This window comes from Apium graveolens, chromosome 1 (genome assembly GCF_009905375.1).
Source record: "Apium graveolens cultivar Ventura chromosome 1, ASM990537v1, whole genome shotgun sequence".
NCBI classification, from domain to species: domain Eukaryota; kingdom Viridiplantae; phylum Streptophyta; class Magnoliopsida; order Apiales; family Apiaceae; genus Apium; species Apium graveolens.
In genome coordinates, this window is record NC_133647.1 from 125,892,076 (window position 1) to 125,917,542 (window position 25,467).

At 33.0% G+C, this 25,467-nt stretch overlaps 1 protein-coding gene across 4 annotated transcripts; it reads right to left on the reverse strand.

Annotated features, from left to right (window-relative positions):
- Positions 1-22,587: 22,587 nt before the first annotated feature.
- LOC141720712 (uncharacterized) lies at positions 22,588-25,188 on the reverse strand. Of its 4 annotated transcripts, none has more exons than XM_074523326.1 (7): positions 25,101-25,188; positions 24,771-24,994; positions 24,440-24,666; positions 23,966-24,274; positions 23,723-23,847; positions 23,527-23,586; positions 22,588-23,406 (listed from the first exon to the last, which is right to left on the reverse strand). In XM_074523326.1, exons 6-7 carry the CDS (start codon positions 23,581-23,583, stop codon positions 23,056-23,058), a joined length of 408 nt encoding a protein of 135 aa, XP_074379427.1. In that variant the 5' UTR covers positions 23,584-23,586; positions 23,723-23,847; positions 23,966-24,274; positions 24,440-24,666; positions 24,771-24,994; positions 25,101-25,188; the 3' UTR covers positions 22,588-23,055. The 4 variants fall into 4 exon arrangements, with proteins under 4 accessions (XP_074379427.1, XP_074379420.1, XP_074379408.1 ...); XM_074523319.1 differs by having other exon boundaries at positions 23,959-24,274; XM_074523307.1 differs by having other exon boundaries at positions 23,723-24,274.
- Positions 25,189-25,467: the final 279 nt, after the last annotated feature.

Genomic DNA, 25,467 nt, shown 5'->3' on the forward strand with positions numbered 1-25,467 from the left:
CCTTTGAATAGAAACAATTGACTTCAGGATTGCTTCTAGAGTTTATGTCAGCTACGAACAGATTTCCTTTCCGGATTCCCATCAAGGAGGGTTTTTCATTTTTCTTGTGCAGAATCTGACACTTCAGCTTGTCGAATAAAACATTGTAGCCGTTATCACAGAACTGACTAATACTAAGCAGGTTGTGTTTAAGTCCTTGCACAACATACACATTTTCAATGATAACATTACCAGCTAGCAAACAGCCATATCCCTCAGTTAGACCTTTGATGTTATCTCCAAAGGTAACCACTGAGCTAACTTTCTCAACCACATTTGATAGCAGGGCTCTATCTCCGGTCATATGTCTTGACGATCCGCTGTCAAGAATCCACACTACCGGTTGTACCTGTTTAATGCCCTGCAATACAAATGGATTAGACCTTCTTCGGAACCCAAGCTTGGTTGGGTCCGGCATACTTGTAAAATTGGCCTTTATCAGGCAAAACAACATTCTTAACTTTAATATTCTCAACTTTCTCAATGACTGGACATTTGACCTTGTAAACAGCCTTGACAAATTTCTGTTTAGGCTTAGGCATAAATGTCTCCTTTCTAGCTTTAGGAGGACTAACAGTCTTAGACCTATCATGCTTCCTATTATTCACATGCTGACGAGGAGTAGTCTTATCATTAGAAACATGCTTACCATTAAAATAAGCATACATCAAATTAAAAGCACAAGACATACAATCAGGAAAACCACATGCTTTATGAGAGGGATTAACAAAAGGCAACTTATGGATGGTAGACATGGCATTTGTGTTATCCAACTCATGTGTGTCTGAGTTAGTCTCAGTTGCTTTCACAACTTTGACTGGAACATTTGACACACTTGACTTGGAAACAGCTTTCTCATTAGCAAGATCTTCAGCACGAATTTCTTCTTGAATAATAAATGAGGTCTCATCAAATGGTTCAGCAATTGATTCTTTATAGAGGGGTTCATCAACACCCTTAAGCACATGTGGTACTTCCCTACCTTTAGCAGAGACATGAGGAGGGGAGTTTATGCCTAATTTTCTAATAGCAATATTGTAATCAAAACCTATTCCAGATGTTTGATTAACAGCTTGCTTATTGTAAAACTCTTTAAACCTCGAACAAGAATTAAAGTATGCTTTAACCTTAGTCTCAAGACCGGTGATCTTGTCTTTGAGAATAGTTTCGAGTTGTCTATAACAGTCAATTCTATTCTCTAGAAAAGATACTTGTTCTTTTAATTTGTCTTGATTAATGTGCACAAGTCTTAATTCATTGACCTCTTTCTCAAGGTCTTTGATTTGTTGATTTAACATTTCATTATCACGACGAGCACAATCTAAGGAACCTCCTAGATGAAAAACTAATTCAGCATCAGTAAATTTTACCTCTTTTCTTGACGATGAGGTGTTTGCATCACTAGCCATGAAAGTAAGATTCCCAACTTCTTCATCTTCACTGTCAGTATCATCCCAGCTTCTTCCCTTTTCCAGGTAAGCCCTTTCAGATTTACTCTTCTGATTAGAATCATAAGAGTTCTTCCTAACTTGTTTTGGCTTCCTGCATTCTGTGGCAAAGTGTCCCAACTCATTGCAGTTAAAGCATCGAATGGTGCTTCGATCAACCATCCCTGTTTTGTACCCACCACTACTGGTGTTAGAGGATGAAGATCCACCTTTCTGGAATCTGTTGTAGTTGGACTTGTACTTGAACTTGGGATTCCTCTTGAATCTGACATTGGAGAATCTCTTGACAATCAGGGCCATTGACTCATCTTCCAATTGCTTCAGTTCTTCCAAGGAATAAAAATCATCTCCTGATTGATTTGTAGTAGGAGGATCAAATTCTGCTACTATCACATTTTTTTCAGCCTTGGAAGACTGTACCATTCTCTCTGACTGTTGAGATTGTTGTTGTTGTTGTGGTTGTTGTTGTTGTTCTTCAGCTACTAGAGCAATAGACGTGCTGACCACTCTTCCTTTCCCGTAGACTTCCTTCTGCTGAATCTGCTCCAACTCATAGGTTTTTAACACACTATAGAGCCTTTCCAAAGAAATCTCATTCAGATCTCTTACTTCTCTTATGGCAGTGATTCTACGTTCGAGATGAGTTGGCAGTGTTAAAAGGAACTTTTTGTTGACCTCCCTGATTGAATAGTATTTACCATTTATGTCCAGGTTGTTGATCAATGCATTGTACCTCTCAAACCCTTCAGTGATTCCTTCTCCTGGATTGGATTTAAAGTATTCATACTCAGAGGTTAGGATCTCTAACTTGTTCTCCCTAACTTCCTCTGTGCCTTCATTAATCACCTCAATAGTTTCCCGGATGTGTTTGGAATCTTTACAGTTCATCACATGTCTATTCATCAAAGGATCAAGGGAATCAACTAAAATTAATTGAAGGCTAGCATCCAGGGAGGCTTCTTTTTTTTCAGCAGGAGAAAAATCCTCAGGATTCTTTACATAAGTTCTAGCTTTGGTAATCACAACATCATTTTCTATTACCTCTGGTTCAATAACCATCGGAATTTTTGGACCCTTCTTTAACACTTCCAGATATTTGGGATTTGCAACTTGTAAAAACAATAGCATCTTCTTCTTCCAAATAACATAATTTTCTTTATCGAATAGTGGAATTTTAACGGTTCCAACTTTTTGTGTAGTCATTATGAATTTTTGAGTAAATAAAAATTCAAGGAGTGGAAGAGTCACAAAAGTCTAGGATCTTGATTTGTTCGTTAATCAGAAGGCTCTGATAGCAATTGTTAGGTCTCAATATGTTTGTAGAAGGGGGGTTGAATACAAACTATACCGTTTAATCGAATAAAATACGGAATAAAAAAGTGAAACAAAATTCAAGTTAAATAAAACTATTATTAAACTTGAAAGGTGTTACAACAACTGTATCGTTTACAAGGGATTAATCTCAAATAAATTATTCCAAATCTAGAATAAATTCGACATGAACTTTTTCTATTTTTGAAATAAAAAGGATCAAATGCTTAAAGCAATTTGAGATTAAGTTCTAGGGATTTTGATCCGCTAGATAGTTACACAAGAACAAGAAAAGGATTTCTAGTGGTTTAGATTTAACAATGAATACTAGAAATTAATGATCTGAGAAATTGCAATAAGTTCTCTGCTGTTTTCTTTGTTCTGTGTTCTTCTGTGTATTTGATATGCAATGCTCTGTCTTCTATTGAAAATCAGCTTCAGTTCTTTTATATTAAATCAATCCTTGATTTAACTGGAAAGACAATCCTTTTAGCTTAGCAAGACAATCCTTTTAACTGGTAGAACTTTCGGTAGGACAATCGATTGAACTGGTAGAACTTTCGGTAGGACAATCGATTGAACTGGTAGAACTTTCGGTAGGACTATCTAAAAGGCTTGGAAAGACTTTCGGTATGACAATCCAATTGTCATACCAGTTCAAATATTTGTCTTGCTGATTTAATTTTGAATATTAATTCAAAATCATTTCTGAAAAATGCATAATACTAATTCAGAATTAATTAACCAATTAATTCAATTAATCAATAAATTAATCTTTGCAGATTTAATTTATTTTCTTAATTAAATTATATGACTTAATTAATTAATAGAGAATTAATACTAATCTTGAACAGCAACCACTCTTTTGACAATCTGCTGAAAATCACTGAAACTTATGAATCCATTTCACCACTTCAATGTTGACACTCGATGTACTGTCTGGTTCATGAATGACTAAACATCTGTGATGTTTCTTCATGTCTTGATTTTCTTCAGATTAAATCCCTGTAATTAATTGATACCCTGACGAGATCTCTGTCACTTGATTAACTCTACAATCTTGATTTATATCACTGATGCTTGATCAATTTCTTGAGCTTCTTCTAGTGAATTAAGTCCCCAAGTCTGTAGATGAACAATGTTACTTAATCCTTTGACATATGTTACTTTGAGAGATCTCTCTGCTGATAGAACCACTATTTACTTGTTACATCCTTATTTGAGTTGAGTTAAATCCTCGAATAAACAAATAGGCTATGACATATGCCTTTTATGATATTCTATCAATTGTTCATACAATCCAACTTGAGTTTTCATCATATATATAATGATGCTAGATTACTCTTCTTGGGTATAAATATATATATATATATATATATCCTATGAAATGCTACGCATGTCGCGGTAAATCCAACTCACGCACAATCTCCCCTTGATATCTTACTATCTCAAAAGGACTAACATAATACATACTAAGCTTTCTTTTTCTTGCTAATTCTAATCAATCATGTTCATGAACGCTTTCAACATTTATTGGTTGTTTAACCTCATTCTCCGCATATTTCTTTGTTTAATCAGCCTAGCTTGTAATCGCTTCTAGGCACATTCGAAGTTCTTTAATCGTTCTCTTACTCTTCTCATCCATCCGCGAATGGTATACTGAGACCATGGCGTATTCGGTTTCTAACATTCTCAAAATTAACTCCAAAATTAAGAATTAAAGAGAAAATCTTGGTTGGATACGATTGACATATGAATTTGTTATCATCCCATAATGCCCTTTAATCATACATGAATTTATTCGTCGAGCAAATTTTTTTTACTATTTAGAGGAAATATACCAACCCGGAGACATCACCCGCAATACTTTAACTCGTGTCATCATTTATTTTGGTTCTAGGAAATTCCCACACGGAACTTATTATAATGCTCTTTCTTGACGTTCAGTCACATATAACATTTATTCCTTTTTTCATGCCATATTATCAAAAAAAATTCTTCTACATCTATGTTCTTTATCATATTCTCTGAAAACCTTGAATCTTACGAGTTATTGGTGTTTAGACGAATTCCTACCTTTAGATCTTCCCTACCTAGTGCCCGTTCATCCATGGGTGGTATATAATATTCTGGTTCAACACGATTCATCACATTCTCAATTCTTCTGCCAGAATCTTAAATCAAGTAATAATATCGATCAATTCCAATCAATACTTGGTTCTGGTGACGTACCACAATCTCTTTTAAGCAGTATCGAGCTTACTTATAGAGTAAATTGTTCATTAATAAAAGAGAATGATTAGGTTTGGCTAACCTATCAATAATAGTTCAATTAATGTTTTTCTCAGCTTTGGTTCTCAAGTGATTTTACTACAACATCCATTAACGGGATGTACTCATTTCCGAAATGGTTACAATAATATATTGAGCCTTTAATGCTGGTATGGATTCTTCGGTAGATATAACATTTACTTACATGCTTTACCATCTCCTTTCTTATATCAAGTCAATCGATATTTTCTGTTTAACTCTCGGTATGTTATCGTATTCTCCGAATGAATTCCCTTTCTTAAGTTATAGACGTTTCATTATGTTCTTCACTTTAGCTCTGTCACACATGTTGTCTATAACTTACTTATATCATGGCAAGCTTATAGAATCTCTTTATCATCCTTTTGATTCCACTTCCTTTCTTAGTTAAGTTCTCCATTCCCCTGGCTCATTATTTTTTCTTAACATACACAAATCCTTCTTCCCAATAATACCAACTGGTTCATCATTAAATAAACCATTTATGTGGCCGACTCTGGAATGAAATTTTTTCAATTACTAACTATTCGAACTCTTTTTCCTTGCTAATAAAAATAGCAAAATCAAACTTTTCTTTTCGCTGAGACTGTCAACTACCTCATTAGCCTTGCTCAAATAATTATTAATCGTGCAACTATCATCTCTAATCCATTCCACTATCCAATGTCTCATATTTGACTTTCTCAAAATGAAAATATATTTCAAATTACTGGGACCTGTATAAATTATATACTTTTTTCCTAAATACACAATACCTCCACATCTTCAACTTACACACTATCACTGCCAGCTTTTACCATATGTTGAATACTTTTATTCGTGAGTCTTTTGGTAAATCAGATTATTTATCATTACTTTATCGTTCTGCATAGATATACGACCAAATTCTTCATGTAAAATATCATTGTAGATGATTAAACCCCATTCATTGCCTAACAACATCCACATTAGTAAAGTTACCAATCTCTTCTTTCATCTGCCTTCCTTTTTATTTCCTTCTTCCTTCTCCTAGATTTTATATTGAACCTTTAATTCTTGAATACGTTCTTCTCACTTGCATGTACAAATAAACTTTTCATTTTTATTGTCTCTTGTAAAAGGGCATATCTAATTAGACAAAGTCTCGAACAAACTTATGGTAACATCACCGTATTTCATTCATCTTCTAAATCTTACTGATTTCCTCTCTCTCTCTCTCTCTCTCCCCAAACCCCTAATCGCTTGGATTTCAGATCTGTAAGTCGCATCGGAAATTAACTTAATCTAATTGGAATCGATTTCCATCTAACTGATCATCAGTTGATAAATTAATCAACTAACTCTATTTATTTGATCAATTGAACCAAGTGATGACTAGCTAAATAAAATCAATGACCAATTATATGAAGTCGGGTTTTCTATAAAAGCCTTTTTTCCAGAACCGAGATCGCAATCATTTGGAGTATCACACAAGAATATCAATAACACATAGAAGTACACTTCGTGTTTTAAAAGTGTAATATTTTTAGAAAAATTTGGGCAGCATCTCCCCTATATTATTGACTTCCAGTCGGACTTAAGCCGAAACCAACAATCAACAAAATCACCAACGAATATATCAATCAACTGCTATCATCCAAACTTATCAATTCACAATACTATAACACGTAACATACTGATAACCATATATATTACTAACCAGCACAACAAAAACCTTTAATACAACTTAAAATCATAACGAACAATTAATCATTACACCCGTACCTTTCATCATTCTTTTCAGAATATAACAGAATTTCACCAATGAATACAAAATTATTCTACTATTTCTCAAAAAAATTATTCATTTATTCCAGAATTCTTCTATTTCATGTTTCAATCCAAGCGCTCTAATTAACAATTCATATTACTTATACCTGTTCATAATTCTGTTTTGATGATATCTTTTAATCTTATTTTCTACCGTTAATGTGACGACTGAGAATTTTGCGACGTAATTAAGTCAATAAAGTGTGATTTATGTGAAGTAATTATGATTATATGATTAAGTGATGGTTAATTATCGTTATTGTATATTAGAATCTAGGAGCATAAATAAAAGCGTTCCAATTTAAAGAGTCAGCTTAGGAGTTGAGCTTTGTGGTCGGGCCGTCAGGTAGAACGGAACCCGTACTAATAAGGGATTAAAGTATATATAAAATATGAAATATGTATGATTGTGTGAAAAGAATATTTAAATAAAGTATTTCATCCTAGTGTCGTGTCGGTCGATAATGATAATGAGAAGCGTAATTGAAACGCTGAGCGTCGGGCCGTCAGGCTGAACGAGACCCAGTACGCGTAGAAAAGAATAAAGATTAAAGAAAGACAATTTTATGATCAGACATGAGTTGAGATGTGTTCGTATGTATGCTCACTTGTCTGTATGCATGATTACGTGATATGTTGACGTTTTTATGAATTTAAGGGGAATTGTTTGAGTTAAATAAAGGTTTATTTAACCTTCGCGCATTTTTATAAAATTATCTGAGTAAGATAAAAGTATGGGATTTGTTCTGTTATTGTCATAATAGTCCTAGAGACTTTTTAAAAATGATGTACGGATTTATCTGTTGGTCGTTGTATTTTAAATTGATTTTTATGTGATAAAATGTTATTATTGGCGCAAACTTGTAAAAATCATAAAAAATCAACCGTACGCTCAAAATCTTATTATGAATAATGGTTGGAAAGCTAATTTCGAGATTTACGTTTTAAAATTATCATTCATATCAAATTCATCTTTTTCGAGAGAGATATTTGCAGATCAAAATTGTTTTCTTTTAAGAATAAAAAGCAAATCGGAAACAAGATAACCCAATTACCATACTACCCCTCCCTTGGTAGTATATAATCACACCCACCCCCTCTTTTCTTTCTTTTTCACCCGAGCTTCTCTCTTCTCTTTCTTTTTCTCTCATTTTTTCATCCCTCTCGGGATTTCTCTCTCTCTCACTCTCGGTACACTCTCTCTTCAATCTCTCACTTGTTCTTCACTCTTTTTCGGTTATAGAACCATGATTGTGTGAGATTTTGTGATATCTACCTATATACATACATGCATGTCACTATCTTCAAGTTTTTGAGAAAAACCAAAGTTGGATTTGGTGGTTTTGAATTCGGTTTTCATGGAAACAAAAGGGTTTTTGTTCTTAAATGATTTAGAGTGAAGATATGTGTTTGCATGTGTGTATTACTTGAGAAAATTGGTGGTTGATGGTTGGAAACCCCCGAATGGGGGCACCACCGAGATGCTACCGCCACCGGTGATGAACTCCGGTGAACCGGTGGTGAGCAAGATGTTAAACACTGAACTATAGTATTTAATCGATTATTTTGTCTTTGCATGCTTGGTTTGTTTGAAATTCAAAAAGGGTTTTGATTTTTTGAGTAAAGTTGATAATTACTTGGTAGGAATGAGTTGTTAAAATTTAAGTCTATAAATTATGATTTGGTTTGAATGATTAGATGAATTTAAAGCTAAATTAGACCATGCATGTGTTTATGTGATGTAGAAGCCGCATAGGGCTTTGGTTTATCAAGAATGAATTGATTATAGTTGATCAAAATGATTGTTTGATGGTTGTTTGAAGATGATAAGTTAAATAGAGTGTTTAATGGAATTAGGGATGAGAAATTCGAGTATAAATATGAGATTATAAGTTGCCTTGGTTCGAATTTTATTGATAAAGAAAGAAGAAGTAAATTGGTGTGTTGTTCTTGCTTGGATTCATTAGAATTTAGGATTAAACCATGGAAAGATTCTTGCATGCTATGTATGAAATCAAAAATTGAAATGCATGTCGTTGTTCTTGAAAATTCGAATGATATAGTTGTTTAATTGGAAATATTAAGTTGGATTAAGTGAAGGTTTGATTAATTATATGTTTTATGGATTTGGTACGAAAATTTGCTTGAATTTGGGAGGTGTTTATAGAAAGGCCGAATGGTTTATAGTATTTAAAAGGTCACATTCTAATTTAAGTGCTTGAATTGATCATGGAGATTAGTTAAGGATTGTATGTGAGATTTTTGCCCAATTTGCTATGTTGATTCGAATTAAAGTATAATAGAAAGGGAATGATTGATCTGTGTTAACTATGGTTGTCATTATAAGTTTTTTCGTTTGTTTATTTGTATAAGAATTTCAAGTATAAGGAGCTATGTGTACTAATATAGAGTACGATTTGATTTCGAGTCGAGATAAGGATGTTTATAAGTCGATTGTCGAGTATATAAAGGTGAAAATCTTAAGAATATAGTATATGATATGCTATGTGCTTATGTGTATAAGCTATACTCGTACATTTGAGTCAAGAGTATAATCGAGCTATCGTAATTGAGTGAACGTTCCGGGAACGAGAGTTGAGAAACTAATTGAGGTTTTGGTTTTGATTGTAGATTCGGCTCGTGAGGGCATTCAAACTAGGAAAGGGAAAGGTATACTAGGTGGCAGTAGTTCAACCTTTGTGAAACAGGAAAGCGAATTCAGGCAAGTAACTCTAATTACTTGTGTAAATGGTTATAGCAAGAATGTTGTTCATATCATGTAGAGTATTGAACTGTTAAAATAATGAAACCTTGTTATTGAATTGAGACCCTATTTTTTATCTTGCAAAACTGCTACTAATAAGTTTATTGATTCAACCCTTTGGTAACCTATCTTTTCCGCTCAACTTATTTGTTATGCCATGAACTATTATAAACCCTATAATTACCTTTATGAACCCTTCGTAATGATTCCATATTCTGTGATCACCATCTTCCCTATCGATCCTTGGAACAGTCTGATTCTTTTAACTTTAGTACCTTGTTATCATTGATTCGAAACCCATAGAATTTCATCTTGTTTATCCTTGATTGATTTCCTTAACTTGAATTCTTGAAATTGAATCTAAGAATGAGTTTCGACTTGAAAGAGTCCGAATGATTTCATATTCTTGTAATGATAAAATGAATTTAGAAAAACCTATTTTTCCAACTCAAGGTTTTCAAAACGAATTCCTGATGGATTGGATTGGGACGTAAGAGGCTAGTGGGACTAGTCCAGTCATGATAAGAGGCTAGCGGGGCTAGTCCAATTTAAGGCTGAAATTATGCCGATTGGTACCTTAAAGACCGGATGGAGGTCGGTACGGGCTGATCACCCGTATTATAATGAAATAAAAAGATAAAGTAATCCAATCAAGGGTTCTATAATGTTTATTTAAAATGGAATTGAAACATCATGCTCAGTAATTGGTTCTTGAAAAATCAAAATGGTTTATATTGCTCTGAAAAGAGTTAATTGTGATATTTTGAAGCTTAAAGCTTGTGAACCGTGATTTTAATCTGTTGATCATTTAATTGGTTCCATAAAGTGAAATATTGTTGCTTTCCTTTCTGAAAGATCTGTTTTGATCCTTTAATGATTTGTGATGAATATCGGCTTTCACCCTGCTTCGAGCCTTGTTCCTTGAAAGTCCTACATCTTTCCTTCATAACCCCTTTCATAGCCCAAAAGACGGAAATCTGCCACCTAGAACAAATATAATAGAATTCCTTGAGATTGGTAAAGTATATTGTGGATTTTATATTATAGAACTGTTTTATAGTTACTTGCTAAGTTTTATACTAATATGTTTTGTTTTAATCTAACCATGGCAGTTAAGCAAGAAGATGGTCAGGCTTAGGCACACTGCTCCTAAGAGCGTACCTGGTGGTCCCTACCATGTTGAGGGCTTCCGGTTGCCAGAGCAGGTAGTGGTGTTTTTGAGTGAGAAAGCACTTAGTCAGAAAGATGTAAAGATATAATGGGTTATCTGTCAGTTCCAAGCCGGGATCGACTATGTATATTTAAAATTATTTTGGGGTTGTAAGTTTTATTTTATGATTGGTAGTTGTAATCTTGTCTCATACTTTATCCTGTTTGATCTTGTTAGTAGTTAATCAGGGTTTATGCTTATTTAATTATTAGATTAAAGGTGTGTGGGTCCTCATTTCCTAACCCCGAGATTGAGGGCGTCACAGTTAATACTCGTATGTAGTTACTTTTTAAGAAACTATACTGCATCTTTTAACTGATCAAACAAATCCTCTATCCTTGATAATATATACTTATTCATATTAGTCAACTTGTTCAACTCCTGATAAACAACATATGGCCTCATCCAACACTACCATAATCTAGTGAAAATTCAATTGGTTTTAAAGCATTACTTTTTAAAATATTTCACAATTGAATCGCTAGTTCCTCATTTCTACTTATGTCTTTCAATACGAAACCTTCATCGCTGGCTAAGTTCCTAGTGTCAAGTTTACCATAACCCATTTATTTAAGCTGGAAAGCCTAATAATTTCTCGAAGAACACATTCAAAATCTATTTATAATTAGAATTTCTTCAATTCTCAAACCTTCATAACAAGCATCTCCCACATGATTAAGGTATGCTTCGCCATCTTAACATATTAATCATTTGTCTGGGTTATTATTAAGAATTATTTTCAATTGCTTCTGTTGTCCAATCAATTGCTTGCCTTTTCTGGTGTACGCAACTTTACTTTCTTATTTCTATGGTTAATTCACCTAATACAGTTCACTAACTAATCCATTTCACGCCAAAATCTTAAACTTGAAATGTATCATGTTAACACAATATAGCGTTGTGTTAAAATTATCACAACAAAACAATCATGTATAACATATATCTGCTTTTGATTTGATGTCTTCATAACAACCACGTTATCTGCATATTCTTCTTTGCGTGTAAATGTCAACTGTATATTAGCTTGCAATCATATCTATACTCAACATGTAATTCCATCTACTATGCGTGATTATTTCACTTTTTTCAAACACTCAAAGAATTGACCTTACATAAGAAGGGAATTTGTGTATATGATTCTGATTAGATAACTTTGTAAAGAACAACAATAATGCAATGAAAAAATTGGAAGGATCAATAAGTCAATAAATTATGGTTAAAGAAGAAAGAATAAATGATGATTTGGATATGGATTAGACAATCATATTTGTACTTAAGATGGTCAGTCTTTCATACTATATGGTATACAGCACACGATTAGGTGGCGTCCCACGAGACTCTTCATCAATCCGACAAAGCGTCACACCATAACACTATTTGTCTCAATCAAAAAGCAAAATTTTGAAGGAGGAATTATTTGAAAGGGATACAATAACCTTATTTCCCTTATTACCTCATAAAACTTATTAATAAAAGAAGGTTTATACTTATTCAAGAATTAAGGAGAATATACGATGTCGTATTATAGAAAAGAATGATATCGTTGGTCGCCATCCATATTTCACTTATATATACCTTCAAGTCTCGTTCGATCAATAGATCCCAAATCCAAGTTATTTAGTAACTTCGGAAAATACTCTGGAAATGACTTCATATATTGAATAACTATAAATTCCTACTTATTAAATCTTGTATTTTTAGCATCGTGCCTCCACATTCGATACTTTAATAATTCGAACATAAGCGCTTTCTTACGGGATTTACATTCATAATTTCTAATTTTGTCTATACCAGGTAGAATAACCATTGATCATACTACACATCGATTCTTTTGATAGTAAAAATATTCTTCTTCAAAAATCTGGAAATTTCTCAATCCTATTCGATCATACGCTGGCTTGGCTTCTTTTGAATCAACAAATCCTTTAAACTTCAATAGTTTCATAAATTGGATAAATAATGTTTCCGCAAGTTGATTCTATTGTTGATACCGCTAAACAAGATTTGCATTCTTCTGTCGGGAAAATTTTAAACTTCTCCTTAATAGCGGGTCCACTTGGCCCTCTGAATTAACAATACTGAGTCTAGAACAAATATTCTTCCGGATAATCTAATGCTTATAACAAAGAAGAAACCCAAGTAGTAATTTGACAACCAAATTTTAAAACTCATTCTGTTTAAAGAAATTTTAGAATTTTTGTTAAGAAAATCTTTATCGAAAACTTATTTTAAAATTTTGAAAATCACACACCCGGTCGTCATTACTATATGAGTTGGTTATTTTCCCCCTCAACCACAACAAGGTACCAAATTAAGGAAATGGCCACATGAGAGTCTATCCACTTAGTATATCTTCTACCCCTTATTGGGTCCATTTCGCCTTTATTAGTCGACGAAAACGTCATTTATCGTTGCATACTATCTTACTCGTAGCTCTAACTCTAATGATATTATCCGGTATGATCTTTGATACTCTCATCATCATTTTTGATATCATAATTACGTCCCATCGACGCAATTTAACATTCTGCTCATAGAGAAGGTCATATTTTATTATCAATTTTTAAGTATCCTAGTAAGGTGACGGTGTCGTTCCTTGCGCAGTGCCATACACTAATACAAAATGTGTCAAACGCGTCTCTATTTTTGCGTCCATTTTTAGAAAATAGACATATAAAGTAATTTTATACGACTGTTATGAATATAACGGACGCAAATATATGTAACTTATATGATTATATGTCTGTTAAAGTATGACAGACACACAAGTCTATTACATATGTCTGTTACGCAATCATACACCTCTGTTAGTTAATGCGGGACGCATAAAAAATAAATTAAAAACTAAGTTTTAAAAATTAAAGTCGTCGGGTCTATTACTCTAGTAAACCAATACAGCCCACTCCCCATTTGCACCCCGATATTTCACTCCCACTTCCCGGACCACGAGCCCTAATTTTATGACTTCATCTGATTTCTTCCAATTGATAACTCAAACTTCCTCCGTCTGTTTAATTTGTTCATCCGAGTATAAGCCTATTGGATCTGCATCTCCATCTTGGTTCGATTATAGGTATTCTCTCTCTCTTTCTCTCCCTCTCTCTCTCTCTCCCTCCCGCCCTCTATGATATATGTGGTGTGTGTTTTGGTAGGTCCGGTTATGGCAGAAGCTATGTTTGTTAATCGAGAAGAAGTTCCGGTGTATCTGGTATACAGGGATCCTGTAAGTATACTTTTTTATTGTGTCTCTATATATATATATATATATATATATATATATATATATTTGTGTGTGTGTGTTTTAGTTACTGTGATCAAGAATAATCCTTTTTACATCAAATGTTTGTTCCTTAGTGCAACATTTAGGATATCCATAGAATTTCGTCATTTTTTTAGAATTTCTTGAATTATAATGAAAAGGTACATAAGTTATTTACTGTTTGTAGATCTATGACTACTTGGTGCCATTTTCTTTGCATTTTTCTTATTTTCGATTGCATAAGATTATGTAGAATTGGGGAAAATTTAGATTTTTCATTCCAGGTCGCAGTAGTTTTTGTGATCATAGTTTTAAACTAGAATTGTAAATATAGAATAATTATATGCCTTTTTTCTTCTTCTTCTTTATTTTTAAATGGTTTCATCTCATTATTTGTTTTATGTTCTTGATAACTAAATATTACTTACTTTATGATCCACTGACCATCAATTTTTTATCCCCTAATACGTACCTGCTGCACAGTTTCACTGTTTTATTCCCTTTTACATTATTTATACACCTTGCACACATTAGCTATCTGCTTCCTAAACACATTAAATTACAATTCTTCTATAACAGTTATAGTAATATCGTTATATTCTATACATTATCTTCCTATAATGAAAATGCCCAAGTTCGAGCTGTTACATGGATTTTTGACTCCCAAGTACGTGGATTAATGTCTTAATTACTTCATGCCTGCTTTATATATATTTTTAGTTTCCTCGTTTTAAATATATAAAAAATATTTATTAATGAAAATATTTATAAAAATTGCCATGTCTTTTAGTTTTTATTGCAGATGTCTAACTGTTATATTGACCAAGTACTCATATAGTCCCATGGAATCCTTGATCGACATCAATTGATGCTTGAGGCATATGAGGTGTCTTCAATATCTGAAGATGATTACATTTATTTAGGAAAGGCTAGACCAAGCAGTTATTTGTTTCGCGGGCTTCCTGATTGTCGAATAACTTATCCTGCTTGTTTGGTATTAACATATCCCCTCCTACGAGGACTACTATACACATTCTTTTACTAACACTTATTTTGTTATGTACCTTGAAGGTGAGGTTTATCAATTCTGAGAGGGTCAAGCTTCCAGATAAAATTTTGAAACATAGCATGGATGAGAATAACAAATATTTTGCTGCGATTTGCTTGGATGATGAGAAATCTGAAGGTGAAGTGTAGGTGATCACAGCTGCTTGTAGGTAGAAGCTTACCATGTTCTCTCTTTCTTTTTCATATTAAAAGACTAAGATCATGAGTTTAAAATTTGCTTATATTCTTACTTTTATTATTTTGGATTGGATATAGGCTGAAGGTGTCTACAACCAGGGCTTTCACTCTGGACAAGGTATCTTCCCTTAATGAATATTTGTTGTGTTCGTTTCATGTGAAAAAAGATTCCATTTGTAAAATATTCAGATTTGACGCTTTAATTTGCATGACATTCTTTTGCTTAACTAAGTGTTTAATTGTAAAGTTTGGACTGAACTACCCTTTTAAATCCTATTGTTTGCATAAAATGGAAAACTGAAAAAAGTGATAGTTAGTGGTTGACCCATCAAATAAATTCAAGAAAGCTCTACACATAATACCCAGTAAAATCAGCTTTATTATTGCTAATTTTTAAAATTGTTTTTAGTTCTGCACACGATACTCTACAATTTGAATTAAGAAACCGGATATCCGATCTGATTTAAAATTCGGATCAAGGTTTAATGTAATTAAGTACATAAATGAGTAAGTTCTAGTTAAAGATAATATGTTGTCCATAATGACTAATAAGCTAATTGTTTCATAAACCTGCTCCTTTACATGTCTGGAAAAATGTTATTGCAAGCAGCTAAAAATCTATGAAGGAAATAATATCAGTGTTAACGTATACATTAATTTCTTCTTGTGCATCCTCCCATTTGAGAGGGTGCAAGTCTGCAGCTCCTTTCTAAAACTAAGAGCAAGAGCAAAAAAATAGAAAATTATATATAATTGATGGAGAGGTGACTCGAGTTTAACAAAGAGTAACCTTCAAAATTCATTGGTCTGAAATATTCTCTAATCAACTAATGTAAATTCTTTAGAAACATCATTTGATAGTCTCTCAATGTTTGGATCTGTTTCAGGAGATATCATTTTGAGACCTTTAGAAACATCTATATACTCGAAACAACAAATGAAAGTTATAGCCCTTTATCTAGACCATATTCCTGTTAAATTTGGTTACAACTGAAAATGCAGAAAATGAGTTAATTAGCATAAATTGAAGGCTCATTTTGAAAATTCTGTTATGTAGCCTCATTGCCTTGTTTTTAGCCAATATATCGAAAGCTTTAAAAAACTAATATATTGATTTTTTATATCAAGAAGTTGTTTGTAAATTCCTAAATTAGCCTTTTGTGTATTTTGGGTAATCACTAAACACATCAGGAGATAAAATCATAATTATTATTTATGTTTGAACTACTATAAAATTTTCATTATTCTGATTGAGTATTACAAATGTATTTTGATTGACATAGAGTCATAATTGGTTGACATTTAAATCATTACACACGTAGTTCTTTGCCTTAATAATATGCCTCTGAAATTTTTGTGCTCAGGCCTGTAGATTATGCGATATAACTATTTTAGTTCAACTAATTTAGATTGTTTTATGCAAAAAATAGAATAGTCTTACAATTGCTTCCTTGCACAGAAAACCAAATGATTATTTATAAGTCTAGGATATGCTGTAGCCCTGTATAGATAGAGTATTTGAGAAAAAGAATTAACTAATTTGAGTAACCATGTCAAAAGTTTCTCTGAAAATAGAAAGATAGTGTATAGGTGCCAGTAGTAATATATTATAGGTGCCAGTGGTAACTAATTTATTTTATGTACTTTGCTTAAGTTTTATAATTTGTAATGTTTTTCTATGTTTCGAATGATTTAGTAATCTTCCATTTTAATCTGAGTTAACTTCTGTATTTTAATAATTTTCAGTTTTTTTCAATGTGTTGTGAACATTATGTTCATTTCATGTTCGCTGATGGCTGCTAAATGGATGATGATCTTATTATGGGAGAGTTCTTGTTATAGGAGAGTTAAAATTTGGCTAGTGGACTTTTTAGTTATTAGTTGTTGCATGTTGGTTCTTGTCTGCGCCAACTATATGGAGTCTTAGTAATTTTCATCCAATGTATCAAGTGTAGACAGAAGTTAATTAATATTGTGTGATTGGATTGTTGAATTGGTAGAATTATTAAGAATTTGATAATTATAACGTTCGGTGTCTTTTCGATTTATTGTGAAAAGCAGATGGCTAGTAAAAATGTGGCTGATTTTTTTAAAAAAAATGTACAATTGCGTCTGTTATATGAAGACGCATAAAGTATACTATTTACGTCTGTTGTCTAACAAATGACGCAAATTATTAAGTTTATATAGTTGTTATATATTATTATGCATCTGTTCCAACCTGATGCAATAAAGTTTATGCATCTTCTAAGTGTTAACAGCCGCATAAAATAACACTGTTTGCGGCTCGCCAACACTTTATGTGACTGTTAAGAACAGATACTTAATATTTAAATGTGTCTGTTTTCAACAGACGCATATGATTCAGAGCTGATACGACTCCTCCATACGCGTCTGTTGAAAATAGACGTATATGACCTTTTTTAACAGACGCGTATGACACTTTTTGTACTAGTAATAGGAGTGATTGACAATAATAAGAACATCTCACAAAAATATCTAGGGTCAACCGTTAAGAGTACCTCTAAAACTGGCAGCTCTAACTCTCCGCTTGACTTGCTTGGCTAAAGACTAATAGCTATGTTCCACTACACGATCCTAAACCGAATCATACTAAAACTTGTCGGACTCTTATTTTACAAAATTCTTAAAAGAATCAATCTCACATCCATTTTAAACCATATGAAAATTAGGGTATTTTACCCAATATCTATCGAGCTATCGATTCCTTGGAACTAGGGTCTAGTTACTTCGTATATCTATAGCATTAATATATTCGCCCCACACCTATTAAAGCATCTTATCTTAGTAAACAATATCACATCATATCCAAAAAATTTAACTCAACCCAACATAAATTTACTTAAGGTCTTTCCTATCTTCTATGACATATCAATCTTATCTTAACTTCCACCTATTCTTATTTCAGGGACCAATAACATGTGGCTCTTATGCCAGCTGTAACATCCCCCAAATCCGGGATCAGGATTGGGTGTCACCAAACAACTTTAAATAATATAAACGTGTATATTAAAATAAATATACAGATGATCCCTCAATTCCGGATCATTTACAAGTTATGGTATGAAACAAGAATCTGAACATCTAAATTTCTATAACACTAATTCATATTTTATTACCTCTTTACCAACTTCCTTGTCTTATTTACTCTGATATTTTCAACTTCTTGCTGCTGGGATCTCTCCATTTTTGCTGCCTATTGTGAGCTATTTACTTTTATCCTCATGTTATACTGAAAGAAATAAGAATTAACAAAGGAAGAGTGAGCCAAAAATGGCCAGCAAGTATCGTAATTAGTTTACAGGTATCATTATCAAAAGAAACTCCCAAAAACAATCTTTAAATGATTTTATAAACATATTTATTTTAACAATTGAGAGAACAAGACATCGGTCCTTATCAGCCTTCAATCATAGATCAAAATCAACGAACAGTTCACTGATTCATCTCTTGAATCAATTCTTTGTTTAGTTTTGTAATCATAAAACTTTCAAAGAAAGAATATCGTTAATGGAGATCAACAATAAATTAAAATGGACACTAGAACCAATATATGTACTATACTCTGCTGATCAGTCAGAATATAGCATGGATATATGCCCATCCGCATAGACCCACCATCATATTGGGTACCCAAACGCTTTGGCCTAATAAATCATAGGGTATGATCCATCCCTGGCCCTTAGGGTCCAGTCCATCCCTGGCTCTTATCGTAACCATCCAGTTCGTAGAGTATTTTGATGCTAAACCATTTTGATTATAACATCATGATTCAGGGTTCGCAAATAACCCAGAACAATAGGTATAGCATCAAGAGACCATAATTCATAATAAAAGAACAAGAAAAAGAGATACTTGCATAATCAAGATTTATTGTAGCGAAATATAAAATATTTAACTATTTTAAATTTAGAATAGGGAAGAAATACTTGCCTCAATTGATCCACTTTCTAACTTTCAATCATCATTCTATGTCCACCTCTATTATGTATCCACTCGTCTCATTTACCACACATAATCAGGATTTACTTTTACTATCACTGTTTGGGTTTCAATGCCTCAAACTATATGTATATATCAAAAAAGATACTATTTCAATTAACCGACAATATATAATTGTCTAGTCTATACGTTTATCCTATTTGTCTACCCAACCGATAATAACAGATAAGGATCATAGTTAATCATATAAAGTTTAAAAGACACGTGGACTCATAATTCATGTAACACGTAAATATGTAAAGCACATATCACATAATTCATGTATCATATGATTCGGTTTGTCAAAAAATTCGACTCGATATGTTTAGAATTGAAATCGAGTCAAAATATGACTTTTCGATAGTTATGTGACTCAAAAACGTTTACAAACTCCAGCGACCTTTCGAAACGAAATATTTTATGTTTCGAAAGTATTTTTAAGAGAAGCAGAATATTTTCCTGATTCTGGACGCGTTCATTTCGTATTAAACGGACAAACGGTCTATTTATTATGTATAAAATAAGAATAATTCAATTAATATTACTAATTGAATTTTTAATTACCTTTATTTTTTGCCACGGTCCGTTTTGGCCCAAAACGATACAATTCCATTAGTTTTTCTGCACGGTTACATACAACACGTGCCCATCTTCTCAAAAATTGTACCAACATCAATAGACGATCTTTACGTCGTCGTTTCCGACGAGTTTAGCACTGAATTCCTGCGACCTTGAAATAAAACCTGCCAAAACTTGAACTTGCTTATTTCTATACCAAATCGAACACTTAATATCACAAAATAAAGCTTGAATCACGTATAGTCTAATCATATGATCATAATTAACAAACAATCAATAATAAACTCATAAAATCGTTCAAAATTTCGGTAAAAAACTTGAACTCGGCTAACAACTTTCGGGAATCATTTGGTGTAAATAAATATATGAATCGATTGCAAATCACATCAGGAAGCTATTCTAATCATTAAAACAACCTAATAACCCTTGAAATAAAAATCCCTAATTTGTACATAAACCATAAAATTTTGAAATTAAAAATTACTAACCTGAGTTATGATTTGATAGAAGCATTGGATTGTACACTTCAAGAGCTTCAGATTAACTATAAACATGACATGATTTGCTTTCCAGATCACCTCAAAATCATGCTTCGATTCCAAGAACTATTCTTGAAACCCTAACCCTAATATTAGAGAATCTTCTGATTTTTTTAATATTTTTTCTGATTTTTATATAATTAAAGAGTAATTCACTGATAATTAAATTATATTTATAGTTACAAAAATAATACCCCAAAATGATTTAGGTCCTACTTATATCATTTAATAAAAATAATTGGCCCAAAATTAATAATTAACGGAGAATAACTTTTAATCCAATAAATACAAAAAATATGTCAAAATTTCTCAAAAATTACGAATAATCCAAAAATGCAAAAATATCGAATATTAAACAGTCCCACAATTTTATAAAATTAAAAATATAATTTTTGTGGGGTTCTGAGTACCCGTAGGATCCCGAAAAAATCATTTTTCACAAAACGAGATATTTTCTAAATTAACTGGATGTTCGGCAAATCAATATGGTATACGGCATATTATGCAAAATAAGGCCAAATACTCTATACAAAATAACAGCTATTAAGATTGATTCTCGATTGCCTAATATTCAATATAAACTCATTTAACACGTAATATAATAGCCGAAAAATTTCCCGTACCACACTACATATACATAGCACATAACAGATAACATTTTCTGATCAATCATAATTTATAATATCATAAATCACATAATACTCATTTTATATAACACAAAACAGTCGCAATTTCCCGGTTCTTACAATTTGTTAAGAATATGTTGTGAACTTGATGATAAGATAAACAAAACACCTTAGTAGATTTAACTTAGTGAATTTGTAGCTTTCTACGGATGATCACTTTCACTATCCGTTGAAAGAGTAGCTTATGTAAATAAGTGTAGTAGCACATTTCTACATACTTGTATAAGCTTAGTGAACTAAATTTCTGAGAAATGTTTAGGTCATTTTAACTACTAGATTGATATGCAAGATAGGTTGGTTAATTAAAAATTGATGATGCCTTGTAATCTTGTATAAGTGAAATGGAGTTAACTGTCAAGAAAATAGTCTCAACGGATGATCTACAAAGTATCAACGAATGATCAACTACAGCTTCAACGGATGATCCAATGAAGTTCCAACGGATGTTCAAATTCAAAGAGCAGTTGATAGTGACTTGATAGTCACATGGGTTGATTGTATGCAAAAGGAATATGGCAGCCTAATTACTGGTTTCAGAGAACAAATAAGCATTACCATTTTTATGCAACTAAGAAGATATTCAAAGATGCTGGAATAGAGTAATAAAGTAGCATGGAGTTATACTAGATATAGTTTTGTTTTATTATCTTGTCTTATTGTCATGTAAACTTGGTGATATAAAAACCAAGTGTAGCAAGTAGAACAATTAACTAAGCAAGCTTATTTTTTAGAGAAAAATATCAAGCTATATTCTGTAAGAATTTCTCTGTAGTTTTTGTTTGTTCAACTTGTAAAGCAGCTGTGAGCTATTCAAAAGATTCACAGAGTTCTCTATCTGATATTATATATATATATATATATCTTGTGGACACTTTCAAATCCACCAGAAAGTTTTAAAGCTTTTGTTTTATTACTTAGTATTTTGATTTCTATTATTCTTTCATTCCGCACTATTACAAATCAAACATTGTTATATATTAAGTTAGAACAATTTTAAAATTTTGAAAAGAAGCCAGAATTACATTTAACCTCCCTTATGTAATTCTTGTTGTACTGTTTAGGGAATAACACGGATACCTTATGCGGATATAATCAAATCTAAATGGACAATGAAGATTGGGAACAAACAGCCTTCACCACACACAGAGGGGTCTTTGGCTACAAAAATATGTCATTCGGATTGATTAATACCGTAGCAACCTTCCAACAAATGAGGGATAAAATATTTGGTTCTCAGATAGGTCAAAATATCGAGATCTACGTGGATGATATGATCGCTATATCTAAAACGGTTTCCACTCACATCATCGACCTTCAAAAAACTTTCGAGAATACAAGACAACATAGTATGCAACTTAATCCAGCCAAATGCTCGTTCGGCATGACATCAAGAAAATTCTTAGGCTTCCTCATCTCAGATTAAGGCTATCACAGACATGAAAGACCCCACAACTGTAAAAGAAATCCAAAAGCTAACAAGATCCATCACCGTACTTCGATGTTTTTTTCCACAAGCGTCAAAAAGATGAAACCCATTCTTCCAAGTCATTAAAGAAGAGTCTAAAGCAAAAAAAATCTTATAGAATGATGACTGCTGCAACAGCTTCAAGGAATTAAAAGAATTCCTCATAAGCACCCCAATTATAGCAAGAGACATACCTCGTGAACTCCTGAAAGTATACCTCTCCGCATATGATTAAACAATGGTCGCAGTCCTTGTTAAAGACGTCGATGGTAAAGAATCTCTAGTATATTACATCAGTCATATATTGAAAGATGATGAAACTCGATACCACCAAGTGGAATAAATGGTATATTCCTTTGTAGTTGCAAGTAGAAAACTACGACATTACTTCCAAGGGCGTCTTATACAAGTCATGACAAATCAACCATTAAAACGGATTCTACAAAAACCAGATATGACTGGAAGACTGGCATCTTAGATAAACGTGCAAGATAACGCAAAAACATACAAGTCTTCGAAAATAACGTAGAAGAGAGATAACAAATGGTATAAGTGCTACGACCACCGGTAAGAGGAGTACCATCAACTCCTGTGTCACCTAAAATTGTCCCATAAATCTGAGCCATGTCAATGTTCAACCCGGGGTTTGCTTCAAGTAATTTCTGCAAGACCAAGCACACGTTGTCTTGAACCTTCTTAACCTTGGCAACTTCATCAGAGAGCTTCATGTTTAACATTTCTTCGACTTCTTCAACAACATCCTGTTAAACAAATAAAAATGTATAAAACCCAATTCTCTCTACAAGTCTGATGGCTTTTCTTATTAAAGTACAAGAATCTAATTTCCTAAATTAACTGTCAATCAAAACAAGAAAACATACCATAGATAAGTAGACAGGAAGCCATCCTGCAATGCAGAAAGCAGCTGACATTCTCATAGCCTATATTCATAGGCCAACAAAATAAGAAACAAAACAAAATAGCTAAATCAATTCAAGCACAAAATAGCAGTCTGAATGTATCATAATTTACATAAATATTATATCATAAGGCTGATAGAAAGTCATTGAGTTGTACCTTTTACGGGCTGTTGAATTCCCGTGCAAAGTCCTCTCAGCTACCGCACGACTCACAAACTCAATAAAGCCATAGCCTTCTGGCTGACCAGTTGACTTGGTACGGATAACTTTTGCAGACAAAACCTATAAATAATAATAACCTTCAGTCTATAAAACAGAGTAATACGCAAAATTCTAATGTTCTAAATAAAGACAACACAAAATTAATAAATAGACTCATAAAACTTGTTGGACCTGTCACGTTTGACATCAGTAGACCACTTGATAGCTTCTATCAACTTGACAGAATCTGCTGCTACGTTTGTCAAATTTTCGGACTCCTCGAGGTTGATCTTCCAAGAGCAGTAGGGAAAAAAATATCTAACAATGCATTAGACGTAAAATGCTACTTCATTTGGATAAAGCTTAGAGACCCTGATGATGTGAAAGATCCTATTTAATTATATTAAAAGGATATTTCACATCACAAGGATTTTTATTCGAATAATGTAGCATATTACGTCTGATACAATGTGAGATTTTTTCTCGTCTTTTCACTCTCCATGGTGGCCTAAGTCAAAATCAATTAAATTAAATACCACTAGAGCTCTGAACCTCATAAAAAGACAACAACACATAAGCATAATTGATGGAGATATCCGTTATAAAACTTATAATGGTAACCAGAATAACCTACCAAAACAGACATGGCACTAGTAAAAAAGGTTTAGGATACCTGGCTTGGTACTTCTTTTCTGTGTCTCATACTTCTCATAATTCTACAACAAATGAGGCTGAATCTTGACAAACACCAACTAGTTCTCCATCAAGAATAATCAAACTCTTCCCATGAAGTGAAGTCGAAGTATCATTGACCAACTCCTCCATCCCACATTCTACCAATTTGTCCATAAATGGTTCCAAGAACTAGAGCATTCCATAATAAGCAATCCAAATATAAATCTGTCATGGATATCCAAACAGATGACAACACAACTGAAACAGTAATCAGTGAAAGTGCTACATAATAAACGGTGTCTTCATTCAAGACAGTCAAGATAGTGTACCTCTTAACACCATCCAGTAGTTCTTGGTTGTGTGGATCATGTTTCAAACCTGCTTGATATGTTTCCAAAGCTTTGTCATAATCTTTCATGAGAAATTGGGCAGCACCTTTTCTGGTATATCCCTTGGCGAATGTGGGATCAAGCTCAATACACTTCTCTGCATCCTTCAATCCCTCGGGTAATGCCCCTAGTTTTGTATAGCAAGCTGCTTTGCTGTTGTATGCCTGTACAAGTCAGTCACATGTAGATGTCACAGATGCAACAAAATTCTATCACATACTCACATAAACACAATTTATTAACAACATATTAATTATGACATTGACAAACCTTGTGATCCTTTGGATTCCTCCTCAATGATTCTGTGTACTACTTAATTGCTTCGGGATACTTTTGCTGCTTAAAAAATTCGTTACCTGGGGGAACATGTTATCCGTTAACCACTCATGCAACTGATTATATTAATATGTAGCATTATAAAGGGAGCAGGTCATATTGAAGTGTAGCATTATACAGGTAACCACAGGGTTAAAAGAAAAAAAATATTACCTTTCTCTTGCTCCTCGCTGCTATTTTTGGATCAAAATACACCTGTTGCTCCAGATCTTTCTTTGCTTTCTCAACATCGTTAAGTTTCTTCAGTGTATCTGGATTACGATGCTCTGTCAAAGCTTTTGTTATAATACAGTCACAAGCA

Excerpts from the sequence above, each read along its gene's own strand:
- LOC141720712 (XM_074523326.1), bottom strand. The coding sequence starts at position 23,583 with ATGAGAATGTCAGCTGCTTTCTGCATTGCAGGATGGCTTCCTGTCTAC. Across the intron at positions 23,407-23,526 it reads TTCCTGTCTACTTATCTATG|GATGTTGTTGAAGAAGTCGA; the intron begins GTATGTTTTCTT and ends TTTGTTTAACAG.